Below are 9,824 nucleotides of genomic sequence, written 5' to 3'. Positions count from 1 at the left end.
GCTGCTCCTGGGTGCTGAATGGAATGACCTTGGGGAGTTCCCTTCTTTCTCTGAAATCTATTATTTCAAGGGGACTAGAAAGAGACCATTAAGGCCGTTAGCCAGCTATTGATCCCTCTATTCATTAGAAAAGTGTTTATTGTAACACATTATGCAACAAGACTGAGCTAGGTCCTTCAAAGAATACTGAGATGTTTCGAACATAAAAACCCATGTTATTTCTTGGACTGTTCTAGCCCAACTTGATCCACCTATTACTTGGGCTCTGAAAAGAAAAGACAGCCCAGGACACGGGTGATGGGGGCTTTTGTGGGGCAAGGCTGAGTAACTTCCTGTGTATTTGCTCTTTTTTATGTGTATTTGCTCTTTTTTATCAGAAGTCAAATGCCTATGGGCCCTGCCACCCTACTGCCAATAGCACTCTTCTCTCTGACCTTACATGGTAAAAGAGCAACATTCCTCTTTGAGAAGTTTTCCCAGGCTAGGCAAGCTGTGTGAACTATGGGTAGGGAAGCCATGTAATACATCATCAAAACTTATACATATAAAGAGCTATTAATAATTATGCCAGGGCAAAGGTCAAATTGGAGATTGTCCCCAGGACATCTGGTCACCCTAGCTACCGTCAGAATGAGACTCAATCTGGCAAAGCCAAATGGAGGAACTTCCCTTGAGGTTGAAAGGGTTGGTGTTCTGTGATGCTCCCCAGTTCCTGGTAGGGTTTGGGCTACCGGTTTGGGCTGGTCACATGATGAATTCTGTGGGAGACAGGCCAAATGGGTCCCTGCCCTGAGCTGACCCGGGTTCCTCCCCTTCCAGTCCGGCTCTCCAGGGACCGATCCACCCTGCAGGTGCTGGACCTGGCCACAAAGAACTGGGCCTCCGCCTGTTTCGACAACTTCACAGAAGCTCTGGCCAAGACAGCCTGTGGGCAGATGGGCTATGACAGGTACCCAGCCCAAGGCTCTGGAGGCTGTCACCTCACCCCATGACCTCTCTCCCTTTCTTTCTTCCTTCATCTTTCCCTTTTCCTCTCCTTCCTTCCTCCTTCCTCCCTCTTTCCTTAAAAATATAGGTACTGGAGTCAGACAGAGCTGCTTTTGAAGCACTTTCCCTTATGAGCAGCATGAAGTTAAAATCTTCTAAGCCTCAACATATTCAGGAGTTACTGGGGGAAGCAATACCAACCTCATAGGATGGTTAAGAGGCACCAGAGAGAGGATATCTGCCCCACCCATATCTCCCCCCCCCCCCCCCCCCCCCCACTGCCACCACACACACACACACACACACACACACACACACAGAGTTCAAGCTCCTTTGTAATCCTTTCCTTTTCCTTTACCCCTCAATCCTCACTCCTTCTTGGCTTGGCAAGTCGCTGTCCCTGCCCCAGAATACAAAAGTCTTATTTACTTATTCAAAGTCCCATTGGTTAAAATTTAGTTTAAATGAACCTAATTTCACTGGGCCTCTTCATCAGCAATCTCAGTTTTCTCAGCAAATTTCAAAAGCAGTTTTAAATCTTCAGTGTATGAAAAAGGATATAATTATAAGAAGGGTAATTAGCATTACGTATTTATATTCATTTGATCTTGGCAAAACCCAGAAAGGTAGTTATTATTCTATCTATTTTAGAAGTAGGTTCAAAGAAGGTAAGTAACTTGCTTGGATAGTAGCTGGGAGCGAGAGGGCTGGCATTTGTGCCCAAGACCCCCTAATTCCTGGGCATCAGAAGCATCTCTGTTTCTCGGTTGGGTAATTCTCTCTTCTCTGGAGGTTTCATTTATAAAAGGAGGGGAGGGGAGACAGTTGATCACTCAGAGCCTAACTGGAGAGGATAGAACCCATGAATTCAGTTGCAGAGGGGATAATCTCTTCCTGGCAAGCCCCCAACTTCAGGATCCTGAGAAACTGGACGCAGAGACTAGGTAGAAATGATAAACCTTAAGCAGACCTCATCTATCAGTCAATCACAGAACCCGCTTCCATCAATCCCTAGAGCAGCCCCAGGTCCTTTTTCAATAAGTGCTGCAGGCAGCCGTTACTGATCCATCAGACCTATTTGCCCCTTCTGCTGTCTGGTTATCAGGCTTCTCCTGCTCTCTGCCCTCCATGGGGTGCAACATCCAGTACCCGCTGAAGAGGATACCCTACCACCTTCATTTTCAAGGAGAGCTGGGAAGGCACGTCCTGTCCCTGCTGCTTCCCCTCCCCCAGCAGCCACCCCAGCCCAGCCTTCTGGCTGCAGCCCCCCCTCCTCCCTACTGCAGTCCAGCCAACTGCAGCGTCAGCTGTACCAGCATAGCAGGCTGCAGCTTGATTATGAAACCAGGGTGTCTCCAGGGGCTCTTAAGGTAAAAGGCTCCTGCAATTTCTGTCCTTCTGGAGCTCTTTAAGGCACCAAGCCATCTCTATCTTGAGCTCTACAAGATCAAAGCTGGTCAGAATTATTCATCAGGATGTAACTGGTGAACAGAGGCTAACCCTCCTGGGAATGTCCATTTCCACCATGATTCCTCCTTCTGGGTCTCAGATTTCCCTGGCTAGGAGGCCCTTATTGTCCCAGGACCACAAAACCCTAGATGGCTCAATGTGGGAAGGACTCTAGAGATCATCTGGTCCACCCATCATTTTATAGAGAGGAAAACTGAGGCTTAGAGAGACCCAGAGAGGGAATATGACCTACCAAGGGTACATAGCAAGCTAGTGTCAGAGCCAGGACAAGAACCTCCGTCCTGAGGGCTCTCAGCACAAAACCCCACAGCTCTAGACTTCAGTCTTCCAGGTGCCATGCCTGGGTCATCCAGGTAGTGCCAGATTCCTGGCTGGGAATGTGAGAACGTGCCAGTCAGCCAGTGCCTCAGGTTGACCCGAGCCTGCATACAGTTTATACTAGCTCTGTATAGCATGGCTGGATGGGGAAGGATAGGAGAGATGGGAAGGAGGCAGATTCAGTACAGGGATTAATCAGGGAACCCTTCCTGGAGGAGGGAAGACTTACACCCAAGGTTTGATAAAGACAAGCATGGATTAGAGGAGAGGAAGAGCGAGAGTGTCCAAATGAGAGAAATGTTTGTCTGGATGCACGTGAAGCCTGAACTTGGCCTGTCCAACCTCCAAAGGGACCATAAATGTACCCCACTACCAAATTTAGACCAGATGCCTTGTTTGGAGAACAACATATCCACATTCAGTTCCCTCCAAGGTGAGGGGAGAGCTAACCTGGTTCCTTTGCCTCCTCGTTCCCCTCGCTGTGAACCAGAAGAAATCGCTGGGACATTTGGAATAGGGACAGAGCTGGGAGTTATAAAAGGACATCCGTAACATTTCTCCAGGGCTCTGGGTTCAGGACCAGGCTTCCCTGCCTGAGAAAGCAAGTCCACATCAGCACTGTGGCCAGGGCTGAATCCTGGGATGCCAAGGGACCATCCCTTGTCATCTAGCAAAGCAGTCACCACCCTCACTGACCAAGGCCACCTCCACTCCCCTGCCACGCCGTACCCAGAATTCTCTGCTGCCCCCTCTCCTGGGAGTGGGGACTACTCCTACCCTCTCACATCTCTCCCTCCCTGTCTTTCCCTCCCAACATGAGCAGCAAACCCACCTTCAGAGCCGTGGAGATTGGCCCAGCCCAACACCTGGATGTTGTCAAAATCACAGAGAACATGCAGGAGCTTCAGGTGCGAAACTCAAGTGGGTAAGTGAGAGGACACCTCTGGCCCACAACGGCTCACATGTGGACGATGCCATCGGGGCTGCAACCAGCCCACCCTGAACAGACTTAGCAAGGGAAATTTAAGCCAGACAACAAAAAGAACTCCTGGCCAGGCAGACTGTCAGATACCAAAAGCTAGAGCATCACATTTCTGAGAGGTTTTCTGTATTGACTCTTTGTTTTAATACAAGGGGCAGCTGGACAAAGTGTGCTGCCCACAAGCTGGTGGCCTTTCATCAGTCAAATAAGAAAACCAAATTTGTTTCCTATGGCCTTATGTTCCCTATTAAGCTCAAGAGGCAAGGTTCCAAAGGCCACTTTGTCCTTCCTGCCTCTCATCCAGGCCAGGGTAAGCCCTCCCCACATTTCCAGCTCTCCAGAGGAGAAGCTGCATGGCCTCTGTCAATGTACCACTCCCGTGCCTACCGCCCCGAGTCAGAGCCCGGCATCTCCTACAGAAAGACTGTCACCCTGCAGCAGAGTGACTCAGAGACTATGCTGGCTTCTTAGCATTCAGGGATGCTGCTGAGGGCTGCTTATTCATCAAAGAGTAAATCTTGAAAAGGATAGGAATAGGAGCAGAATGATCATTTGCCTGGAATTTCATCGAAATCCCATTCCTCTTCCGTTTGGAGAGCCCGCAGTACAGCAGACACTGCCCCAGCCTCTGCTCTCTTCCATCTCAGGCTGCCAAGAGCCCGGGGTGGGCTGTGACTCAGGCAGGGCCCAGCACATAGTAGATGCTTATCAGTAGTGCTGTAGAATCCAATTGCATTAAATCGCACTGAACTGGGTGCAAGTACGGTGTCTATACAGCCCCACCATTCAGGTTCCATACTTCCCGGGTCCTGGGAGGGGACTTTAATCAATAGTGCTGGGAGACCTGAGTCCCTGCCTCCCAGCCAAGGGACAAGCAGAAACCATGGGACGCCTGTGTCTCCCTTCCAGCCCCTGTCTCTCAGGCTCCCTGGTTTCCCTGCAGTGCATTGGTGAGTACGCCCCATCTCTGAGAGTTTGGGTCCTGGGCCAGTGACAAACAGGGAAGAACTTCATTCTCATTCTTAAATCCCTCAGACTCCAGGTGTCACTCTGTTTTGTCCCAACCTTACTCCCTTGGCCCTGGGCTTGTAGGTAACGCTCCTTCAAGAGGTTGACAGTAAGAACTCCCTCTTACTGTCCACGCACAGTGCCACAACCTGGGTGGAGACCCAGGAGAGAGAGTAGGAAAACCGGAAAGGGCAGGACGGGGCTTCCACCCCCTCCCACCCCTGGCCAGGGCCCACATAACCTCCTTTGTCACAATCAGCTCATCTGTCCATGATCTGATTACCCACACCCCATTTAGCAAAGATTCGTCAAATGGTTAGAATGTATCAGCATTGCCAGGCCTCTGTCCTCAGGAGCTGATGGCTGAGCAAAGAGAGAGGTGCAAGGCCATGTGCAGGAAGTACCAAGCTGAGCAGTGGTCCCAGCTGACATGCTTCAGAGAGAGCTGCACCTGGGGTGGGGCCGGGGGAGGGTCAGGAGACCTGGGCACCAGATCCACTGGCTTCCAGTGTGACCTTGAGTAATTCACCTGACCTCTCTGAAGTTCATCTTCCCAAGAAGCCCTTTAGTCCGACTACCCAAGAGGATCCCGGGAGACACCCTAGCTCTGAGAGGAGATCAGAAGGCAAAACAAGCACTGTAGCCCTGCTCATCCCACCAGCCTCATGGGAGGACCGAGCAGAGCCTGACAGGATGGCCAGAAACTGGGCCGCCTGAGAGGAGAAAGGTCATCCTCGCTGCCTTTGCAGTTTAACAGTGTATATGCTTCCTTGTTGGATGCTAAGACTCTTAGCCATTATCATGCGACCCCCACGATACCTAGCGAGTGAGGGCTGACCCATGGTGGCTGGTCAATGAATGAATGAATGAATGTTCACATCACTCGGCGTGCTAAGCTGAACAGCCCTGGAGTCACAAAGAGGCTTAAGCCACAGACCCTCCCTTGAGGAGCCTTCTGTCTCATTGAGAAGACAACACCGAACCACGTCAACAAGAAAAGCTGGCCAACACCCAGGCAGGCTGTGGAAATGCCAAAAGAGGAAAATCCCCAGGGATTACGTGACCTGGAGGAGGTGCCCAGGCTAAACATCACAGAATGAACTGTAGGCTCCAGGAAGGGAGGGACCATGCCCATCTCTCTGTCTTGTCCACCACTCTCTTCCCAGCATCCTTGAGACACTGTAGGCACACAATTCAAATTTGCTGAATGATCGGTGATCTAGATAAACAGGAGAGGAGACAGCATCTCAGGGACAGGCCCCTCCTGGAGCAAAAACAGAAAGACTTTTTAGGGAGCTAGCAGCAGATCGATTTGGCTAGACAGAAACTTTATATAAGGACAGCAGAAGGCTGCCAGAAGGGGGAATTTAAACTCTTCCCTACAGACAAAGGGGGATGCTGAGGGGCTTTGGGTGGGGGAGCGAGGTGACATGTAGAAAACAGTGTTTGGAATTAGATGGTATTTGAAAAGCCCCTGCCAGGCATAGGCCCAAAAAGGGTGGTAGCCTTTCCCCCTTAGAACCACCACTGTGGCAGCGACTGCCAGAAGGATTGGAGAAGCTGAGAACAGGACGGGGAGGTGGAACTGGAGGTTTTTTTTAAGAGTTTGCGAGTCAGATGTGAGAGCCAGGAGAGTGGGATGTGAAAGAGGGAACAGGATGTCAAATTGGGAGACTGTCTCAGCAGGGGGAAGGGACTTGGAGAAAGGTGAGTTCAGGATGGGAAGATCCATTTCTGGAACTTTCTTCCCACTCTCCAATCCCAAAGCAGCCTGTGGGCGTCTGTTTACTGTTACTCAGTGGGCGGAGCTGGGGACACCCTTTTGGGCAGGACTTTCATAATTCTGCGTCCCTGTTTAGTTTGAAGGTCATGAACGCCGGCACAACGGACACGCCCATGTTCACAATATCAACTCCTAAACTCAAACAAAGCTGAAAAAAAAAAAAAAGGAGAGGGAGATGGGGGGAAAGCCCGTGGTCTGGGACACTCAATGTCTCCCTGTGAATAATTCAAAATTGGCGTGGTCCTCCCACCCCGACCCAGCCCCCGGTCCCAGTCCTAAGGGCCCTGCTCAGGATAGACTGGGGGCTCTAAGGGGAGGCAGTCCCCACTCGCAAGGGTCTGACTCCTGTTTTCTCCCTCCTTGCTACTGAGTCCAGCCTGCGGAGAGAGCCTGAAGGTCCCTCGGGTGGTGGGTGGGGAGATGGCCTCTGTGGATTCTTGGCCTTGGCAGGTCAGCATCCAGTATGACAAACAACACATCTGTGGAGGGAGCATCCTGGACACGCACTGGATCCTCACGGCAGCCCACTGCTTCCGGTAAGGCCCACACGAGGGCACCTCGGGGGTCAGAGCCACAGAGGGGCCTGAGTGCCTGGGTCCCCTGTCTCCCAACTTGTTTTCTGATGCCCTACCCCACCCCACCCCTCCCCCTAAAGACCATGCACCAGGGTGTGGCCACCCCAGTGAGACACTGGACATGATGTCCTTTGTGAGGCCTTGGGGGTCTGAGCAGAGCTGGTCACCAAGGCTGACCTCTTCCCTTCCAGGTGGGAAGCCACCAGGTACCCAGTGTCCTCACTCTACCCCCATATCATTCACTGCACAAAAGCTCTTCTCATCTGCCTGGAGTCCCGAGAACTCTCTCCCTTTTTGCCAGTCTTCCAGGAAGGGGTTCCAGGTCCAGAGTCACTGCCACTCCTTCATTATATTCAGAAACTTAAAAAAAAGAAAAAAAAAGAAAAAGAAAAAGGATAGATTCTCTTACAGGCCAGTAGAGACAGGACTGCCCATACCTCTGGGGAAAGACTAATCCAGGTCCTCTTCAACTTCATTCATTCATTCATTCATTCATTCAACACCTATGAGTACCTACTAGGTACTATGTACCCTCATGCATTAGACTCCATCACTGCCTTGGAGGAGCACACAGTGTAGGCCTGTGATTTTTAACCTTTTCGGAGAATCTGACAAAATTTATAAACCTTTCCCTGGAAAATCACTCCTGCACACTCAGCTGTGTCTGGTGTCGGGAGGAAGACAAGTGCAAGTACCACATGAGTAGCAGAGCCAGTAAAAAGCACTGGAGGAGAGAATGTCAGGACCCAGAGCTCAGGCACTAGGAACAGCCCCTTCCCCAGCCCTCCAGTTAGAAGTTTCTTTGGGCAGGTTTCACCAGGGAAAAGGATCAAATTCCCCTTTAGAATTTGACCTGTGGTAGGTGATTCCTCAGACTGCCCCTTCTCCACCACCCCTGCTCTCACCATCATTACCTCCCAAGGCAGGGGCAGCCAACACCCCACTCCCCAGGGCCCTGGGGACCCAGCCTCTGGCAAAGCCTCCTCATGCTTGGCTCAGACTTGAACTGCACTGTCTCTGTCCCCAGGAAGCATCTCGATGTGTCCAACTGGAAGGTGAGGGCCGGCTCAGACAAACTGGGCAACTTCCCATCCCTGCCTGTGGCCAAGATCTTCATCATCGAGCCCAACATCACATCCCCCAAAGAGCAGGACATGGCCCTCATGAAGCTGCAGCTCCCGCTCACGTTCTCCGGTGAGAGCTGGCACCTGGGAACAGAACTCCAACTCTGCCACTAGTTCATTCACTAAGCGGCCTTGGGCACATCACTTCTCTTCCCAAGACCTCAGTTTGCCTATTGTTTCTTGCAAATGTATCGGCCTAATATCATGGAAGCCATGAGGCTTCCTCGAGCTATCGGCTGACACCCAACCCCACCCCTGCCAGATTCTTCTGAGGTCTGTTTTCTCCCCATGGAGCACCTCAAGTGAGAATCACAGATTCATCCAATCTTGGAGTTGTGAGGGACCTAAAAGATGACCTAATCCATCCTCCACCCCGACCAATGGCAAGAGCCTGCACAATCTCCCTGCCAAGGGGTCACTGGGCCCATTTCCTCTCCTCCAGGGGCAGGGACTCATTACTGTTAAGGCAGCCCATCTCTGTTCGGTGACTCATGTCTACATTGGGTAGTATTTAGATCAGCCTTTCCAATGGTAGCTTCCACAGGACACTGGTCCCTTGGGTAAAAAAGGGTTCCATTCTCATATAAGTTTGGAAAACATTTTTATACTATAGCTGTCTTCCTGGAGCACATTAGTATATTAATGATATGAGAAGTTTTTTAAATTTTTTAAACAATCTGTTTTATTTTGTTTAACTCACATTTTCTAAACTTCTTTGACCACAGAACCTTTTTTTTCATGCCACGTCTATTAACATCCCATGAAATGTACGTTACAGAAACCGTGGTGCCAACACTTACAGAGGGTTTAGCTGCCAGGCTCTCCTGAACCTTGGGTCCCTTCTTCCTCTTTGCTCCTGGTAGACACAGTCAGGCCCATCTGCCTGCCCTTCTCTGATGAGGAGCTCCCTCCAGCCACCCCACTCTGGATCATCGGATGGGGCTTTACGGAAGAGAACGGAGGTAAGTCCCAGGCTCAGGACCACAGGACAAAGTGAGCAGCTCCTGAAAGTGATGGGAAGGAGGACCATCCTTTAGAAAAACCCATCCTGGAGGTCCAAGCACCAAGGTACCAGGCAACCCAGAGAATATCCTGGGCTGGGGGTTGAAGGCAGGAATGGGAATGTGAGTGTGTTTTCAACCTGCAGGGAAGATATCTGACATACTGCTGCAGGCATCTGTCCAGCTCATTGACAGCACTCGGTGCAATGCAGAGGATGCGTACCAGGGGGAGGTCACCGAGAAGATGCTGTGTGCAGGCATCCTGGAGGGCGGAGTGGACACCTGCCAGGTGGGGCCTCCAAGGATCATGAGGGAATTATAGAGATAGGAGATGTCTGCCCTGAAGAAAAAGCTCAGAGGATGAATGCCCCCCATGAAGTCTTGCATATGGTGGGCACTCATTATGTGATGAAGGGAGGAAGGAGGAGAGGGAGGGAAGGACTATAGTCAGATAAAGATATAAAGACAGATGGATGGATGGATGGACAGATAGACAGACAGACAGATAGAGAGAAAGAAGCAGAAAGATTTCAAATGTATATTTCACATGCAAAGATGATGTTACACTCCCCAACC

At 50.8% G+C, this 9,824-nt stretch overlaps 1 protein-coding gene across 3 annotated transcripts in view; it reads left to right on the top strand.

Moving 5' to 3' along the window:
- The window catches only part of TMPRSS4 (transmembrane serine protease 4), a 21,351-nt gene that overhangs the window by 8,829 nt on the left and 2,698 nt on the right, over positions 1 to 9,824 (top strand). For 2 of the 3 annotated variants that reach the window (XM_007456330.1, XM_007456329.1), the window contains 7 exons: positions 820 to 949; positions 3,596 to 3,700; positions 4,667 to 4,707; positions 6,925 to 7,084; positions 8,151 to 8,317; positions 9,111 to 9,209; positions 9,395 to 9,537. In XM_007456330.1, the coding sequence (XP_007456392.1) occupies positions 936 to 949; positions 3,596 to 3,700; positions 4,667 to 4,707; positions 6,925 to 7,084; positions 8,151 to 8,317; positions 9,111 to 9,209; positions 9,395 to 9,537 (729 nt within the window). In that variant the 5' untranslated portion in view covers positions 820 to 935. The remainder of the gene's footprint in view (positions 1 to 819; positions 950 to 3,595; positions 3,701 to 4,666; positions 4,708 to 6,924; positions 7,085 to 8,150; positions 8,318 to 9,110; positions 9,210 to 9,394; positions 9,538 to 9,824) is intronic. The other variant, XM_007456331.1, reaches the window with a different exon arrangement.

The sequence above is a fragment of the Lipotes vexillifer genome, unplaced genomic scaffold (assembly GCF_000442215.2).
Source record: "Lipotes vexillifer unplaced genomic scaffold, Lipotes_vexillifer_v1.1 scaffold753, whole genome shotgun sequence".
NCBI lineage: Eukaryota > Metazoa > Chordata > Mammalia > Artiodactyla > Lipotidae > Lipotes > Lipotes vexillifer.
The sequence above is the reverse complement of the archived record's forward strand: the minus strand, read 5'-3'. Positions and strand labels throughout refer to the sequence as shown.